Source organism: Adiantum capillus-veneris, chromosome 16 (assembly GCF_014529385.1).
Source record: "Adiantum capillus-veneris isolate H3 chromosome 16, ASM1452938v2, whole genome shotgun sequence".
NCBI lineage: Eukaryota > Viridiplantae > Streptophyta > Polypodiopsida > Polypodiales > Pteridaceae > Adiantum > Adiantum capillus-veneris.
This window is the reverse complement of record NC_140946.1, coordinates 43,839,771-43,859,627: the sequence shown is the minus strand read 5'-3', so window position 1 is coordinate 43,859,627 and position 19,857 is coordinate 43,839,771. Positions and strand designations below refer to the sequence as shown.

Below are 19,857 nucleotides of genomic sequence, written 5' to 3'. Positions count from 1 at the left end.
TCCTTCTCAACCAAGATAATAGATCCCCCACCTCAAGTACAACCCTAGCTTGCCTAAGGTCAAAGGACTTTTAACACTAACCTTTGGAGGTCTTTAATGAATCTAACCCTAAGGTCGTTAAGTTCCATTATCAAGCCTTGCTCTTTGACATACCATCTCTCATTTGGAGCCTTTAACCTTGGCCCCATGTTGAGATAGATCCATAAGCACATGTCTATATTCTAACCCTTGTTCTCGTTTATTCTCCCACATTAAATGATCAATTTAATATGAGAAAATCATTTGGGTTGGTTAGATAATAGATTTTATGACACCACCTTTACCCCAACACGGGTCAATCTAAAGCGCATAATGCATGTCGTCTGGTCCACAAATCCACATAATGTTTACATAGGTGAAAACCATGCTAAACAAACTCACTCTCGTATGAGTGGCTCTTTGGACAACTCCATGTGTCCATAACACCAGTATACCTATGAATGTGCTACATGTAAGGTATGGGAAGCTCAATCCATATCCACATATGCCACACATAGCAAAATTGCACAAAACCATGCGCCAGAAACCTCTCTGGAGGATCCACAGAGTCAACTACATGAGCACAAATCCCTGTGCTGCATATTGCATTGTCAAAAGTGCTACAATAATTCTCCCTGTGAGCTAAAATATAGGGAAATTACACACACCACCTATAGTGTTATCGATATGAAGTCAAACATATAAATCTTATATATCACTGCCTATGATGTCGATGTAGTTGCCTCTGCCTTGATTGGAATGATGTATGTCGATTGGTACTCCACTTGTGATACCGATGCAAAAAAATAATCCCATCTCTAAGAAAGTGGGTGAGGATCAATCCATCCTCATAGATTCATGTACTCTCATCGATGCAAAGAGTTTGTGTTTGAAGTGGATGCACACGCGTATGTGATATATCGTGTGAGAGTAAATTGGAGAATATCTATGTGTGTTGATGCCAATTTGAGAGACATGTTGAAAATACTGAAATCTTGTGTCGATGCCAAATTTGACTCCAAAACTCGTTCCGAGTGGGTTCGACCTCCGACTGCCTGTAGCTCTATCTTCACTCTTTGTGAGTGCCTATGAGATGCCTCTCTTGCTTCGTTCGCTCTTGGATATGTCTACCCTCTGTGTGTGCATAAGCCTACGGCCTCCTTTGGCTATGATTTGCTGAGTTGAAGAGTGCGTGCGAGAGAGGACTTTGGGAGCGAGTATGTGCGGGAGGGGGGCGAGGCTAAAGGCTGAAGGCTGCCTCTCTTTCTTGTTGTGCAATTTGCTCAAGATCTCCTTACGTTGGGTTTCTTCAATGCTATGTGTCCTTGCCTTACATTAGCGCTATTGTGTGGCTTACATGATGTTTTTTTCTCAACTTCCCTTGCCTTGCTTAGTGGTTGCCTCAATTGCCCCTCGGGCTCCTCCTGGTTGTGTACAACAACCTATGGTTGCTCGTGGTAGGTCTCCAAGTGCTCCCTTTGAGATGCCTTAGTACCTTGTGACTGCTCTTTTGCTCCTTGTTGGGATGCTCTAGCCCCACCCTAGGGCTTTCACTCACCTTCTTTGCAACCAGCTGCTTCACGGAAGCCCTCTCAGCTTGTTTTCCCCGGGACTGTCCATGCTAAAGGGGAAGGTGTGTGTGTACACGAGCTTCCATGTCACTGAGTTGTGACATTGTCTCGTCTGTTGCTGCTACATTGGGTTTCTCCATCTCAGTGGTGATCATTATCAATGAGTTGTTTGATGCTCATCTTATGTCACTTCCTATATTACTCCGTGGTTGGCCACTCTATTATCTCCCTCGTGTGCCTTGATTGGTGTCACCTTAGCTTTGATTATCATCATAGGGGTGCTGTACTGGTTGTCAATTTGTTGGCTGGGATTTTTCCTCCTAGATTTGTCGGGATTTTTGCATTTGCCTTAACAAACTTCTTAGATTCTGTTGTTCAGATCTGGGGATTGTTCCAAAGACATTAAAATTTCTCTCCTCCTTCTTCTTCTTCTTCCTCTTCTTCTTTCTTGAGATTGAACTGACGATAAGCATTAGGTTGTAGAAGTGCATTGCCCTCTCTATTGAAAGTCGTTTTAAAGGTTGGAGGCATCTGTATAACAGACTTGGACACTCCAAGCCGAGAATATACCACAACACATGAGAGCAAACTGAAAGAACTAAACTGAACAAACCTAAGAGAGAGACGACACGACACGACAAGCATAGTTTCGTGCCTAGAGAGATTGACCTGAAAGACTGGCACTCCTTTCGATATTTGTTTATTATTATTGCTTCACAAAGTACAATGTTCGAGGGTCCTCGTTTCAACAGTGCTCCAAGTGTATCTGCTTGAGGTTGAGGCCTTGGCACTTCATTTATAGGCCCTTGGCCTTCCAAATGCACTGTGCATAAATGTAGTGTGCATGAAAAGATTCAAGTCTAAAAGCATATGGGTTCCAAAAGCTCACTCTGTAAACCGCTCGTGTAGATGCAACATGTATACCACTAGGACTAGAGCTACGATGACACTCTTGATCCAGGTATCGAGTGACGACCTGCATGGATCCACAATGCACAATGCCAGTGTCAGTCATCGTACGACTGACAACTCCCATTGCAAATGCACCAACCGCATAAGCACGATCAAGTCTCAAGACCAAAAGGTCAGACATGAGAGACCCGAAAGCCGACGAAACATGTACTCTGTGTGCCAACCTATCCCTGTCAGCAACCTCAGTGCCATATGCATCCTGATTAGGAACCACTTGACTATGCATCACCATGTCAGCATCATCTGGCAAAGGCATATCTGCTGAGAATGACTGCAAAATTGAAAAAACAGCGCCAGTGCAATCACACACAGATGTTTGAAGGACATTGTTGCCCTCAAACGTATCAGACACATCATAGAACAATGCATCGACGATCTTCGGCTCAACTGATGACTGACAAAGCTGTGCATCCCCAGAGATACCACTGTCTCTTGTGAACGTCACCACAAGACAAAATGTACAACCTGCTCTCCATATAGCACATCCGCAAAAGAGACACGCCTCATCTCTCGCTCCAAACATGGCTGCAAATACACAGAGACTACATCGCCTCGTGTGTCAGAAATATGAAAGGGTAAACCTGACCACTCCTAGCACCTTTGGCTATCACCAGTGATCCCCTATGCATCTGAAATGACCACTCTCTAAGCAATACACAATGTCCACTACTCTGCAATTGACGCACTGAGATGAGACTCTGGTTGAGTCATGGTACATAACATACATCTCGTAGCATAAGCAATGCACCTCTAGGTAAAGACATGCATACATCTCCAGCACCCTCTATGTCATATGCTGAACCATCAGCAATCTGCACACAACCAAGTCTCCCACTAGAGAAAGAGCAAAACAAATCATGACGTGGAGTCACATGAAAGACTGCATGCTCGTCTGGTAGAAAACGCGTAGACAATGTGCTATCCCAAGACACAAAGTAGTTTGAAGGCAAGTTAGACTCAAAAGTGACATGCCCGTCACATGCATACTCTCTAGCATTTGTCCTCATAGTAGCACCATGCATCTGCCTCTTTCGCTGCCTCATACGCCTGAAGCAACGATGCCTAATATGCCCATTGTGGCCGTAGTGCCAACATGTCAGTCGTGATCGTGAGCGAGACCCGCCTCTAACTTGAAGCGTCTCAATATCCATGCCAAAACTATGGCAAACAAAGTGGGCGGTAACTCGACCTCTACACAATGCTCAAAAGCATGATCAATCGCATCAAAATCGATGCTCACATATGCATAAAACAACTCCACAATCTACAAACTCTGCAAGCATAAACTGGGACAAACTGCTCAACTGAGTGTAAAGCACATAACCATATAAGCAAGTAGAGAGCAAACCAGCTCAAAACACATCCCACAAGAGAAACTGCCTGCAAAAATATGCAAAAACTTGTAACAGCTTGTATTGTAGCCACACAAGAATACAAAAATCCTCACTCCTATGAGAGTGGATACAAGGACACCAAACTATGTCCAAACTGACAAAACCTGTCAAAAGTGAGAGTAAACACTCGATCATTGTCAAAGTGGAAATATATCGACCACTGTACAAGATGGCATAACACTGCAAACTTTTGTGGCAAGAAGTCGGGAAAAAATGAACAGAATTTTCTTTACAAATTAAGTCAAAACTCAACGCAAATCACAAGCCAAAAAACTGCAGATAACTATCAGAGTGGGAGTCAACTCAACCACTAAACCATCAGAGAGCAAACTGCAAATACGCATAAAACATGGCGAGAAATCTTGGGAAAAATTCAACAGAGTCTTCCCTGAAAACTGAGCAAAACCTCAAAAAATCTCACCAAATACGGATGACAATAGACACCGTCTCAGTAAGCAAAATCCACAAATGGTCTACATACAATGTCAAAAGCCTAGCAAACTGGCTCACCCCTCACCCCCGACCGAGTAGTTCTATGGACGTGTACCTGTCCAAAAACACTGCAAACCTACTACTTGCGAGCTATGGCTAGCTCAAACTGTATCCGCATATTGTATACATAGCATGAAACTGCACAAAACTGTACTAAAAAGCTCTCTGAAATGCCCCACACAGTCAAACAATGTGCATAAAACCGCATCCAAATGTGTAACGATCCGAAAGTCACATTCCAAAGCATTACTTGCATACGCAAAAACAAGGTGAATTCTCTTTCAAATAGCCCCACAATGTGCCATACATAGCCAAAGATGCAAACCGCATCACTCTCTACTCTGTAGGAATCAAATGGCAAAACCTCGATATGTCGAGATTGTTGACAGGCTGCTGCAAAAAATTTAGCATTCAAAATTTCAAAATTTTGATATAACCAGCGCGTTTGAAATGTGCCAAAACCCGAGGGGAGACTCTTGAATCACATTTTTCCGAGTCCGAGTGTGAGAGATATACCAAAAACCTCCATTTTCGGTCCAAAAACGCAGCATAGACTTGCTGTTGTTGTACCTGTTATAATTTAGAGAAGAATTTCAAAAAACAAACATCACCATCACATCCGGAATGTGCTAAAACCCCAACTTAAACTTCTGGATCATATCCATCCGACTCCGTGTGACGGAGATATGCAAAAAACACCGTTTCGGGAGCGAAAAACATAAAAAACGAGCTACAACACATCTTGTTCCTGCTCTTTTTCTACAAAATTCAGCAATGGCTTGCTACACAAGCTGAATATACATGCCTAAGCTAAGATCTGACACCATTGAGCCGTATCCACCTCCCCCGAGCTCAAGCCGCCATAGCCGAGCTCCGTCGCTTCCGTCTCGTCGGGCCGTTGCATGCGCATCACCAAAGCTTTGATACCGATTGTGAGTGCGCGAATGCGCGAATGCGGTACGTGTGCGGAGAGTGAGAAGGGGGAGAGAAAGAGAGAGAACACAGGATGTAGGTGGAGCTCCCAAATCTCAATGTATGAGCGCTACGTGAGAATGAGTCAGAGCTCCTTATTCTTTGTATGTGGACGACCGGACACTGGCCGATGGACACGGGCAAAGCACGGTGAGGCACACCGCCTTTACCTAACAGTTCGTGTCAATTGTCAGTGGGACGGACCCAAATCTTAGGCATCTGGTATGGGGCACACATAGAGACGCATTTACCCCAACAAGAGAGATATCCTCTACACATGAGAGATGCCGCGAGAGAGAGAGAGAGAGAGAGAGAGAGAGAGAGAGAGAGAGAGAGAGAGAGAGAGAGAGAGAGAGAGAGAGAGAGAGAGCAAGCAGAGAGTAGAGAGAGAGGTAGAGTCACCTTGTATTTTTAGCTAGCCAGAGATCGGGGAGAGGGAGATTCTACCCTTATAACATGTTTAAGTGGCTCTATTTGCTTGGAAAAATAAATTTCATTACCTCTTTAGATTCCCTTAATGTTCCCCCTCAACGCGCATTCCTCTGTCTTTACACCTTGCCCTCTCTCCCAGCAAGACCTATTGTGCAACCCTCGCCCTCACAATTTCTGTGTTCAACCCTCATCCGCATTCGTTCCATGGCTCTCACAACTTCTACTTGCATAGGTTCTGCATGATAACGAGGGCCTCACAGGTTCTGTTATAGCTTCATGCAACATGTTTGAGCTATAATGGCTACAAATTTGCGTAGAAGGCCTTAGCAAGGCATGTGCAGAGAAACCTTTGCCCTTTTAGGGTGCACGTATAGAGAGACACACTCACAAACACACACACACACACACACATAGAGAGAGAGAGAGAGAGAGAGAGAGAGAGAGAGAGAGAGAGAGAGAGAGAGAGAGAGAGAGAGAGAGAGAGAGCTCTTGCCTCCTGGTTGCAAATGTGTGTGTCTGAGAGAGAGCATCTTCTCCTTTTTTTGCATTAAAAATCAGTTAATGCCCCTTCTGGCTCCTACTGGGCCCTCTTTATATTTATTGAATTTATTTCCAAGATTCTTCTTGAATCCCTTTCTTAACTCTCAAGGGAATTTTAGGAATTTCTCTCTTACCCTTATAAAATGGAGAAAACAGAATCGAACTTACACCAATACACTTACATCAACCTTTCATGGCCTCTCATAACCACTCAAGCACTAGCATTGAGACACTCCCTTTCCCTTCAAGCTTGATATGCAGCCACGCTTGCAACTGCCTGTGTGCTACAAGTCTATGTCCATCTCTGCACCTGCACCCACGAGTCTGCCGCCTTGAGTGTATTTGCATATCCCCTTCTTGTCTGACCATCGCCCTCAGCCTCTACGTCCACCCTTCTCATCTGTGCACTGCCTCTTCCACCTGCTCACTCCTTCATGGTATGCATGCTATGTTGCTAAACACCTGACATTCTCCTTCAAATTTCATGCGTTGCACTCATACCTCACGTGATTTCTTCTAATTCTTGGCGATTAAGAATGATTGCCGGCCCCCTCCCCCACCACCATTGAGTACTGAAATAGTATTGCAATCTAGCAATACAATTAGAGGCTAGCATGCTTGCACTAATCACAATACTAAAGAACACGGGGTCTTTAAGACCTCAGGCGGTGGGGTCGACGGCTGTTGGCCCTCCTGCAGGAATCTTGAGGGAGATGGATCGCCCAACAAAAATGTGCGCCCCCTTCCGGAAGCTCGCGAGGCTGATGACGCGACCACCTCACCATGTGACCTTAGTGGAAAACATAAACTTGATAAATAAACTCCAGCATCCACCCCCCTTGTCTTAGTTTACTTTTCGGATATCAGGCGGGGCTACACATCTGGTGATTCCCGCTTTGTAGTTCCCTAGTGTGGATCCCATGGCCAGCGCTGCAAAACACCCGATAGATATTGTCTTGTGTGACTATGTCGATTGGAAATGCCTTCATCAATGAAAAAGGTGCCCGCCCACAAGCAGGCAACTCACATTTGTCCGCTGGACGTGTGTGACAGGCGCCTTAGGTCCCTATCATATTGGGGCGCCCACCCCCTTCACTTTTGTAGGTGATCGTGGCATTTTGTGTCACATCAGGCACTTAAACAAACTCGAGCCGTGAGTAGCCAAGTGGTTGTATCTTCACACTACGGCTTGGTCACCTGGGCTCAACGCCTACTAGCGTTCTTGGCGCGCTAACTTTTGAAGGTTGGTCGCCATGATCAAAAGTTGGCCGAGCAAGCTAGGCCGCTTCTGTGACAAACAAGTGAAAGGGTCACAACGGCTTTCAAAAACAATAAGAAAGTGATAAAATTGTTAGGTTGAATTAAACTGGTATCAGTGTTTGAGAAAGGATTGCCTCAGCTTAGTCTTGAGCTGATTGAAAATCTAGACTAGCTAACTGCAAACCATGGTAAAGGAAAGAAAAACCGATGAAATATGTGAGAAAATCGTCCAAAAATTTTACAAATCTCAAAATTTTTGCTAGTATTTCTGATTTTCTTCTTTGTGAAGAAGAAACTTGATCAGCAGCCGCTTAATAAAAGAGACTTTCTCGAACGTTAACACTGACTGGAATCAAGCTATAAAATGCAAGAAATGTAAAGCCATGTGAAATGAAAAGTGAAGTAAGAAGAACTAATTAATATATATGTGTATAGAATTTATTAGAATTATGCAAAGTGAAGCTTCACTTTAGCATTCTAAAACAATAGAATGCAAAAAAAAACATGTGTGTGTGTAAAATTTACTAAAATTTATGCAAGGTGAAGTTTCACTTTAGCATTCTAAAACAATAGAATTCAACAAAAGTAAAGACATGTCATAATGTGAAATGAAAGGTAAGTCTCCATCAGGATGTGAAATGAAAGGAGTCTTTCAGGCAGTTCACGTGGAACCATGGCTCGCAACCGGCTGTCGGTTGGCAACCAGCAACTACTCAGTTCCCATGAAAAGCAAAAATTCTAGAAATGCATTGAAAAATGCCGTATTTTTCCTATGGGAAGCTGAAAAATTGAGCAAAGTTTTGTCCTTTTCCATGGTTTCCAACCTGCTCCACCTCCTCCCCTAGGAGCAGCATCGCAACCGGTTTGCAACCAATTGCAAACTTTTTCCTCGCAACACCTAATGGGAACCAAACTGGTTCGCAACTGATTGGCAACCAGTTGCAAACCAGAGCTCCATGTGAACTGCACCTTTCTAACCCAAGAGAACACTAAGGGTTTCTTTTAGAAAGCCAAAAAAGGAATCTTCACCCCATCTCACCATGGCAGCAAAAGGCCTGTCCCACTGTGACATGAGAGTCCTGAGGTTGCAATAGTAAGGAGAGAATGAGTGACACGTGGTCATCTTAGCCTACGCTCCGTCTCCATTCATGCACGAGCAATGGAGGTGAGTCTAGCTGTTTGCAGCACACGTCCCGTCTTCCATTCACATCTCTACACGCGCAAAACTTCGGCCTGCTGTTCCTCCTTAGCGCACTTCTCCCCTTCTTCGAGCTCTTCGTTCTCTCTTCTTGTTCGCTGCCAAGCTGGGAATGCATCGCAGCAGGAAAGCCGGACCTCCATTCTTCGACGCCTCGACCTTGAGCTGGCCTCTGGCAATGAAATGCAAGCCCTATCCTTTTTAGATACTGCTCAGCTCTTCGGGTTCGGCAAGGCTGCACAGGTTCACAATTTCCGACGTCCTCCCTTTTGATCATGAGAGAGAGAGAGAGAGAGAGAGAGAGAGAGAGAGAGAGAGAGAGTTCCACGAATGACCATAGAACGGGCTTATGTGACAAATCCTGTGCAGCGGTTTATGTCCTTTGTGCATCAACAATGTTGGCAATAACAACAGTGAAGCTGGATGTGATGCGTACATGAATGATTGACTAATAGATGGCTATCATGGAATTTTTTTGGGGGAGAGGAGGGGTCCCAAGATCGACTATATCATTAGTTGCTAATCTATTAGTATTATTAACATTAGCACAAGTAGTGATTAACTTCACTGATCAATAGTGAGATTGCCAAATGCAATTATAAGGATGATGAGTGCATAGAGGATCCTATGTGGGCTGCACCCGGTCTAGATTGGACGATGGATGTTAGTGAGTTGTGTCTCCCTGCCAAGTTGTTACTACAACATGCTCAATGTTGCCAAGGGTAAGTGGGTACTACAGCATGCCCAATGTAGCCAAGGGTAGATAGTTACTACAACATGCTCAATGTAGTCGTCATAAGGATGATGAGTGGATAGAGTATCATGTGTGGTCTGCATTGGCCGAAAGATGTTAGCGAGTTGTGTATGCTTGCCACATATCCTTGACCTAAGAGAGTGACTGACGGGCATCACGTGCCTACTGAAAAGAATAGAGATGAAACAGACTTGATTACTTCAATACAAAGAAAAACAGAGAGAGAGAGAGAGAGAGAGAGAGAGAGAGAGAGAGAGAGAGAGAGAGAGAGAGAGAGAGAGAGACCGTGGAACAAACCATTTAGACAATGAATTAGTGATTTACAATGGGGGCAAGGTGCTGCTTATATACTAGCGCTTGGGGCCTTAAGTTCCCCGTTGAGTAAATTGCCCTACCAAAGACTTTGGCAAATAAGTAAAATTGTCACGTGCGCACTGCAATTACGCCATGTGGACAAGCATCTGCTACATCTAGCGTCAGGCGTAGTCTAGCTTAGGACCTAGCTTGGCACTTTGTGAGCCTCTAGCATGACGTGCATGCCTAGTTGCATACCCTCTCCTGTGCAATGTAGTTAGTCGGCAAAAAGGCATACGAACAGGCACTTAAGTCATTTTAGTAGCATTATCTTCCCATGGTCGTGGGGTTGGATAAATGGCTGCTTGACCCAACATGAAAGGCCTATATAAGTGTGAGAGTGCACGTGTGCGGAAGCGTGAGAGAGAAGAGAGAGAGAGAGACAGTAGACATAAACGCAAGAGATGGTGAAGAGAGGGCGATCAGCCCTCCATGACTACCATGAGCAGAAGACCCTTAGTACAATCAGTATATGATCTCTATGAGATGAGAAAGTAGGTACCCCTTTGGCCCCATAAATAGGTGCCCAAGGGGAGGTAGAGCAAGGCCTGATAAAAATCCCCACGACCCAACAGAAAAATGATATATGGAAATATATGTGGACGCGCGGACAAAAGTGGATGGCCGGCCTGGACCAGGTACAACCTAGACTATGGGTGACCAGCTTGGGGACATACTAGCCGTACAAGTATGCCCTAGACCTGTGAAGCTGGTGTAAGTCTAACACCCCCTCTTAGCACCTGATGCTGAACAAACCGCATGAAGCCGAAGATGTGAGGCAAATGATGAAGATGTCTGTTGCGATGTTCATTGAAGGACAATACTCCGGCGAACTCTGCGAGTGTAGCAGCAGTCTGGGGTGTGTCGATTGCCAGGAAATCTCCATGGTAAAGTGCCGTCACAAGCAGTGTAGCAAACTGCTGTACTCCGCCTATACAGTGTGAAGATACTGCATGAAGGTTCCGAACTGAGTTTGAAAACAACTCCTTATCGTAAAAGAAGTGCCAATAGACCTGCAAGTGTCGTGCCCAATAGGATCTGTGATGTCTGTACTCAAACCATTTGGCGAAAGTGGAGAAGCCCAGGAATCGTCATGAGAATGCACGGAAGCCTGTCAATGCATGAACCTGCAACCGAGTGTGGCCAGGTGGCTGAGCTGTGTAAAACTCTAGGAAGGCCAGATGTAGTAATATGCGTCGTACACGTCCTTTGAATCAAGGAAAGTCAGACTAAGCAGTCTGCACTGTGGAAGCTCCCGTAAAGCTGTAACAGTCACCGAGAGACCGCACGGACCACCACCGGATGATGTCCTGTCAGTAGGTAGGGTAATCCAAGATGAGGGGAAAGCCAAACTAAACAGTGAGCTGTGAAGGGCCTCTGAGAAGAGGTATGGTCAGACCAAGCTGTTTGCACCGTAATCATCCTGTAGAAGTAGGGAAGCCAGACTGAGAAATCTGCGCTAAGGAAACTCTGGGAATGAGTGGCCAGACCAAGATGTCTGCGCCGACCTGCCTGTAACTCCTGCCTCCAGTCCTGCGGTGTAAACCAAAGCATAAGCCCGCCAACAATGCCACTAGACCTGGCCAGGTTGGTGTGGCTCTCAAGATGAATGAGCTGGGAGTGGCCTACTGCCCAGGTTGGGGGAGGAGTTTGATGTGAGGTTATCAAGGATGAGTATAAGCAACTCTAAAGGTAGTAATCCAAATGATCAGGAGTGTAGAAGAGCAATTGCACTACCATCCAAGCCAAGCTCCGGGTGACTCCGAATGTATTCGCGTAATGCCCGATCTCCCGTATCTCACGGGTAAACTCTCCAAGAGAGTCCAAAGCACTGAAGTCCCACTCCAGTCTGTAGATCCAAGCAATGAACCTATCCAAGAAGAGATCCAAGATCCTCTCCCGAAGTCTATGTAGATGCTCCTGTGTAAGCAAGTGATCTGACATGTCGAGGTCAAGTGGTAAGTGTTCGTCCACCCAAGATGGTGGTGTCTTCTCTAGGAATGTCGGAATCCCATATGCCATGAGCATGGCCATATCTCGTGTGAACTCGTCTGACGAGTGCATAGGTGTGTCCAAACCACAAGTCACCACCCCTTTGGAGTGTGCAACCGCCGAATGATGGCTGGAGTGAATGGATCTTCCAAGGATCTGATGCCCGTGTATGATCAAGCCGATGTCGAAGCTACCATGTGCTGTAGCAGTCACTGATAGACTGCAAGGACCACCACCGTATGGTGTCCGGACAGGAGGCAACTCCATCCTTTGTGAAAAACGCAAGCCAAGTGTCTGCTGTCCATCCAAAAACGCAACTGCGAGGTGATGAAAACGCTGCTGTCCAGCGAATTTCAGCGTGCTCGTGTGCACCCGGCATAGCCCGGAGCGGTGTAGAGAGGGTGGGGAATCAAAGTAGCCGCCCCAAATGGGTTGAAAACAGAGAAAACAGCAAGCAACACAAAGCTGAAATCTGGTCTGAATGATGAGGATTGTGCCGGCGATGCACCGGATGCAAGGCCGGAGGGTAGAGGCAAGACCAAGGGTGTCCTTCGTGCCACAAACAGTCCCATGCCCAAAAAACGCAGCTCCCCCCAAAAACGCAGCCCCCCCCCCCCCAAAAAAAAAAAAAACTCAGGTGGCTGCCTTGAAAAACACAGATGGAGGAAGTGTTGTTCCGGCAAGGAAAAGGGCTCTAGAGGCCGGTGCTGTAACAAACTGCTGACGTGTCAAAGCCTAAAGAATGGAGTCAACGTACAGATGTGGCCGAGGGGCCTAAACCCTAATGTCTGCCAGAAACCCTAACTGCTGAAACCCTAATGCTGGAAACCCTAACCCTAAAACCTGCAAACCCGAATTCTGAAAACCCTAACCCTAAAACCTGCAAACCCTAATTTCTGCCAAAAACCCTAACCCTAACCCTAAGGCAACAGACAAATTCCGAAAATTGCATTGACATGATGGCATGGCAGGCTGTACGGATTTTCGCGTTTTGCGTTGGTTGATGACATGGCAGGCTGTACGGATTTCCGTAAATTGCGCTGGCAGCTTTTTGGCTTTGCTTTTGAACCAGAAGCTTTTGAGTTTTAAAGGCTTTTTACTATAATTGCTTTTCAAGCCAAGGGCCTTTAAATATGAGGCTAGGGCTCATTCTCTGGCCTGCTTCCTGGAGAAGGTGTAGAGTCTGGAGTACCGGCTTGTACTTTGATGATGCAATATAAAGAAATACCGAAAGGGGCGCCAAGGTTTGGGGCCAATACTCTCTGGGGTGGAATTCCGCCACTCCGTGTCGCGTGTCGTCTCTCTCTCCATTTTAGTTCAGTTGTTATTTGAAGTGCTTAAAGTTGTTCAGTCTGTTCTTTTCTATTGGCACGTGGTGCCCGCCCTGTGACAGTGGTATCAGAGCATTAGGCGTGTGCTTTTCTGAAAGCATACCGGTCCTACAAAAAAAGAGTAGACAAAGCTATTGTTTGAGGGATCTTCGCCCTCCAACCCGGACCTATTAGCCACTCCCACCCTCACTTCATCGCGCATCGGGCGCGCTCCCGTCTTCACCGCAGTGTCTTATAGGGCATAAGCCAATTAAGATCACTTGCAAGAGAAGGATCCAGATTTGTTTCAAGTGACTGTTTTTCTCAGAAGCAGTGCTATGCAGATGTTGATGTCTATAGCTACCAAGCAGCATACTCCAAGTACTTGAGTGGGGTATCCTGAAATGCTTGCCATGGAAACCCTAGCAGATTATTACTTGAAGTTTCTCGACATCTCCTAGTAGATGTCTCTTTATGAGCAGATGAACTTGGAGACTGAGTGCGATTGCTATCTTGGGACTACCATCGCCGCCAAAGAAACACTGTTTGTCCAAGAGCTGATGGACCATGCTGTGCTCGGCTACGACCTTATGGAAGAAACCTAACCCTAATTTTTGGTGCAGGTTTCAGGATGGAAAGTCAATCGACTTTTCGAGCTCGGCTGATGTCGAGATTGCTTTTTAAGTTTGAGTTCTGTTTGATCTTGTTTGGTGATTTTGTTTGAAATTTGTTTGAAATGGATGGTATCTATTTTGAACCTGTCTTGGTGCCGGTTTGAATTGTTTGACTCTGGTTTGATACTGGTTTCAATGATTGGTGATTTTACTCCCGGGTGGAGAAGTGAGAAATGATGTTTGAGAATGCTTGTTCATACTCATGACCCGGACCCTTGTGGTTATTTGCGGGGGGAGTATTGAACGTTTGAAAAGTGCTTTTTTTTTTTTACTCATGGCCCGGACCCTTGTGGTTATTTACGGGGGGAGTATTGTTGTTGTTACTCATGGCCCGGACCTGGACGGTTATGCGGGAGGAGTATTAAGAAGTCTGAGTAGTGGTTACTCTCAGCACCTCCAAACGACGCAGGCTGCGGTCTGGGGGGCGTTTGGCTGTAAAAAGCCTCTATATCTCATGGCTCTGACCTTTTTAGGTTATTTGCGGGAGGAGTGATGAGGGAGTCGTTGAACAGCTCATGGCCCGGACTTGGATGGTTATTTGCGAGGGGAGTGTTCATCGGCGGCTTTATGTTTCTATGTCTTCTAACATACATATGTGAGCATTTGTGTTGCATTGTGATGTGCCAACCACTGAATATTCCTAATTGGATGAGATTGCCTGGGTATGTAATTTTAGTGCATTAAGACACCCGAGGAAGATCAGTACGGTCTGGGTGTGATGGCTAATTTTACTACGTCGGAATATCAAGAGTTCTGATCTGGACGAAAGGAGAAGCTAACTCCTTGATCAAAACAGCCGATAGGAGCAGCTAACTCCTTGATCAAAAGAGCAGAAAGGAGAAGCTAACTTCTTAATAAAAAGAGCAAACTAATTGTCCCTCGGAATGACCCTCGGAAATTTTTGAGCTAACTTGAGTTGTTTTGCAGATATGCTGTAATCGCGGACGATTACTCTCTTTCAAGAAGGGGAGATGTAACAAACTGCTGACGTGTCAAAGCCTAAAGAATGGAGTCAACGTATAGATGTGGCCGAGGGGCCTAAACCCTAATGTCTGCCATAAACCCTAACCCTAAAACCTACAAACCCTAATTCTGAAAACCCTAACTTTAAAACCTGCAAACCTTAATTTCTGCCAAAAACCCTAACCCTAACCCTAAGGCAGCAGACAAATTGCGTTGACATGATGACGTGGTAGGCTGTACGGATTTTCGCGTTTTGCGTTGGCTGATGACGTGGCAGGCTGTACGGATTTTCGTAAATTGCGCTAGCAGCTTTTTGGCTTTGCTTTTGAACCAGAAGCTTTTGAGTTTTAAAGGCTTTTTACTATAATTGCTTTTCAGGCCAAGGGCCTTTAAATATGAGGCTAGGGCTCATTCTTTGGCATGCTTCATGGAGAAGGTGCAGAGTCTGGAGTACCACCTTGTACTTTGATGATGCAATATAAAGAAATACCGAAAGGGGCGCCAAGGTTTGGGGCATGGAATTCCGCCACTCCGTGTCGCATGTCGTCTCTCTCTCCATTTCAGTTCAGTTGTTATTTGAAGTGCTTAAAGTTGTTCAGTCTGTTCTTTTCTATTGGCACGTGGTGCCCGCCCTGTGAGACAGGTGCTGGCAGCCAGCAGTAAAAACACAAGCCATGGTAATGAGATCTTGCAAAAAACGCAACTAGCAGGGTTCCATCGCGAGAAACACTGTCCATATGATGGCGCCACCCCCTCTTGCAGAGATCGTTGGCTGTTTTGCAGAAACGTTGGCTGTTGTGATTGCTTGGGAAGAGGAACCTTATGCTGAAAAGCGCCTTGGAACACGGCAAAGCATGAAGTTGCTGATACCCATGTGAGTGCGTGTGTGCGGAAGCGTGAGAGAGGAGAGAGAGAGAGAGACAGTAGACACAAACACCAGAGATGGTGAAGAGGGGGCGATCAGCTCCCCATGACTACCATGAGCAGAAGACCCTTAGTACAATCAATATATGATCTCTATGAGATGAGATATGTGGAAGTGGGTACCCCCCTGGCCCCATAAATAGGTGCCCAAGGGGAGGTTGGGCAAGGCCTGATGAAAATCCCGACGACCCAACAGAAAAATGATGTATGGAAATATATGTGGGCGCTCGGACAAAAGTGGACGGCCGGCCCCAAACTCGGGCGGCCAGACCAGGTACAACCTAGACTATGGGTGGCCAGCCCGGAGACATACTAGCCGTATAAGTATGCCCTAGACCTGTGAAGCAGCAGAGTGGTGTAAGTCTAACAATAAGTGACCTTGGGGGTCATCTCTTCGACAAGAAGTAGTAACAGTATCTGCAGTATCCGCTGTCACAAACTGCTGACGTGTCGTCACTAAAGAATGGAGCTAACCTTCAGATACTGGCTGAGGGGTCTAAACCCTAAGAAGCAGAAGCAGCAGCAGAAGAAGTGGAAAATTGATGACGTGGCACCTGCTGTACGGAGTTCCGGATTTTACGCTGGCCTGTTGACTTGGCTGAACTGTACGGATTTTCGCGTTTTGCATTGACTGCTGACATGGCAGTTGTACGGATTTCTGCAAATCACGCTGGCAGTTTTTGTAGCTTTTTGGACTAGTTGCTTTTGAGTATAAAGCTTTTCATGTAAACTGCTTTTAATGGCCAAGGGCCTTTAAATATGAGACTAGGGCTCATTCTCTGGTACTCTTCTGGGAGAAGGTGCAAAGCGTGGAGTACAGGCTTGTACTGTGTTGATGCAATATAAAGAAATGCCGAAAGATGTGCCAAGGTTTGGGGCCAATACTCTCTGGAGTGGAATTCCGCCACGTCGTGTCGCGTGCTCTCTCTCTCTCTCTCTCTCTCTCTCTCTCTTTGAGTTCAGTTGTTATTGAAGTGCTAAAAGTCTGTTCAGTCTTTTCTTTTCTATTGGCACGTGGTGCCCGTTTTGTGACTGTGGTATTAGAGCATCAGGCGTGTACTTTTCTGAAAGCATACCGGTCCTAAAAAAGTGGATCCAAGATTTGTTTCGAGCTGTTGTTTTTCTCAAAGGTCACTTGTGTCATGCAATGGTAGAAGTCTACAGCTACCAAGCCGCACACTCCAAGGACTTGGCAAGCTTTCAAGAAAAATTTTGCCCGAAGTTAAATGGTTTCTGACATCTTCCTTCGGAGTGCAACTTCTGGCAGAGGGGGGTATCCTGAAATGCTTGCCATGGAAACCCTAGCAGATTATAACTTGAAATTTCTCGACATCCCTCTATAGGTGTCTCTTTTCCAGCTAAAAACCTTGGAGGTCCAGTGTGATTGCCAGGTCTTAGGACTACCATCACGGCCACGGGAACATTGCTTATCGAGGCTTGTTTCGACTATTCAAGAGTTTGTGGATCATGGTGCCGACCTTATGGAAGGAACCTAACCCTAATTTTTGGTGCAGGTTTCAGGATGGAAAGTCCATCAACTTTTCGAGCTCGACTGATGTCGAGATTGGTTTTTAAGTTTGAATTTTGTCTGAGAATCTGTTTGAGAACTTGTTTGGTGATCTTGTTTGGAATAAATGGTATCTATTTTGAACCTGTCTTTGTGCCGATTTGAAATGTTTGACTTTGGTTTTAATACTGGTTTGAATGATTGGTTATTTTACTCTTGGGTGGAGTAGTGAGAAATGTTGTTTTGGTATTGTTTGAACCTCGGAACAACGCAGACAGGATGTCTTGGGAGCGTTTCGTTGTATGCTAGAAAACCTTCGAACAAACGGAGATAGGATGTCTGGGGAGCGTTTGGTTGTATGCTTGAAAAATATTGTTGTTGTTACTCTCGGCCCAAACCTGGATGGTTATGCGGGAGGAGTATTAAGAAGTCTGAGCAGTGGTTACTCTCAACACCTCCAAATGACGCAGGCTGCGGTTTGGGGGACGTTTGGTTGTAAAAGATCTCTATATCTCCCGTCCCGGACCTTTTTAGGCTATGCGGGAGGAGTGATGAGAGAGTCGTTGAATATCTCCCGGTCCGGACCTTGTTAGGTTATGCGGGAGGAGTGTTCATCGGCGACTTTATGTTTATATGTCTTGTAACATGCATATGTGAGCATTTGTGTTGCATTGTGATGTGCCAACCACTGAATATTCCTAATTGGATGAGACTGTCTGGGTATGTAATTGTAGTGCATCAAGATACTTGTGAGATCAGGTCTGGGTGTGATGGCTAATTTTACTACACCGGAATATCAAGAGTTCTGATTTGGATGAAAAGAAAAAGCCAACTCCTTAACAAAATTAGCAAACTGATTGTCCCTCGAAAATTTTTGAGTGTTTTTGCAGATATGCTCTAATCGCGGACGATTACTTTCTTTCAAGAAGGGGGATGTCACAAACTACTTACGTGTCAAGTCACTAAAGAATGGAGCCAACCTTCAGATCCTGGTCGAGGAGCCTACACCCTAAGAAGCAAAAGCACAAGAAGAAGAAGTGGAGAACTGATGACATGGCACCTACTGTACGGAATTCTGGATTTTAGGCTGGCCTGCTGTTGCTAAATGGTTTCTTATTTTCTCGAGTAATTTCTTTTTATTGAAATTAGGATATTTAAATATGTGCACTTGAACTGAAAGGTTAGGAGCTGTAGATCTACTGGAATTATTGAAAGCCATCAGGAACGGAAAACTCTGATGCGTCATATGATGGGTGACATTATGTCTCGCGAAGGGGTTTTACCGCTAGTTCGATAGGAGAGACCGGGAAACGAATATTCCTAATGCGTCACGTGATGGGGTGACGGGAGCATCGGAAAGGGAATATTTTGTTGGTCTGGCAGGAAACCCGAACTGGAAAGAGGAACATGTGTAAAGACGCAAGCACAAGAATAAAGATGGGTTCTGAGAAGCTTTTCCTACAAAGCGGAATATTTTAACGTGTTTTCCGGGGATAGAAGACGCTTTCCCGCGAGGAATCTATGTTTGCATTCCATCTGTGCATGTGGTTGCATCCAGGGACGCCTGGGAAGTGCTGTAAAAGCATTGTTTTTAACTTATAAGCTTTTATTGAGTTTTTAGGCAGATTTAGACCAATTTTAATATATACCGGCCGTCCACTTAATAAGTGGACAGCCACCTGGAAAATAAAGCAACAAAATCAGCCAGCGTTTTCTCTCTCACTTTTTCTTTCAAATTAGCAAAAAAATAAATAAAAAAAATCAGTCGCGATCTCTACATGGGCAGCTTGCGCTAAGCTATTCCTGTCGTGGCCAGGGAGCTATAAAAGCATCACACACCCTCACTCAGAAAAAGGAGTTGCCAACACCAGCAAGAGAAGACTCTGCCACGAGAAGACGCAAGAGATCGCGAGACGATGAAGCACGGAAGTCGCTTTTCTCGTGCAAGAGCGACAAGCATCTATTGTGGATTCGCCATACAAATTGTTGTCCTGTGTTTGTGTGTGTGTTTGCAGGTACTTCGTCGCGAAGGAGAAGCGGGAAGGCTTCGGCCTACGCTTGGGAACTCCAGGAACGAAACTCGAAAATTGTTTGTGGAGTCTCGACTTCGAGTACCGACGGAAAAGGATTGAGAGCTCGTCTCTCGGATTTCCCTCACGGGAAGGAATGACCATTGAGTCTGGAAATTAGAACGGAGGGGTTTTCTTCGGTTCTTGTGCTTGTAAAAAGATTCTCCCTAATAAAGGGTTCTCTTTAAGGGGGGGACCAACCCATCTTCTAGTCCCAAATACTGTGTCGGACTTCTCCTTCAACTCTGTTTAGATGAAAGATTATTTATTTTCATCTTGTTGATTATTCGTGTGGGCTCTCGTTTGTGACAATGGTATCAGAGCTCGGATTCCTCTCTTTCTCTGCAAAGGAGGACGATTCCGCAAAGGAACGGGAAGAACCATGACAAGCTACGGAAGAAGCGGTGAAGACGAACTTCAGCAAGTACAAGCCTAACTCGCGAAATTGCAACAACTTATTT

General features: G+C 45.4%; 1 protein-coding gene across 4 annotated transcripts in view; it reads left to right on the top strand.

The window, feature by feature from the left end:
• Positions 1 to 8,742: 8,742 nt before the first annotated feature.
• The window catches only part of LOC147438931 (uncharacterized), a 107,329-nt gene continuing 96,214 nt past the window's right edge, over positions 8,743 to 19,857 (top strand). For 2 of the 4 annotated variants that reach the window (XM_086484888.1, XM_086484891.1), the window contains exon 1: positions 8,746 to 9,092. In XM_086484888.1, coding sequence (XP_086341014.1) covers positions 8,811 to 9,092 — 282 coding nt within the window. In that variant the 5' untranslated portion in view covers positions 8,746 to 8,810. Of the gene's footprint in view, positions 9,093 to 19,857 lie in introns of all 4 variants that reach the window. The other 2 variants (XM_086484889.1, XM_086484887.1) reach the window with 2 other exon arrangements.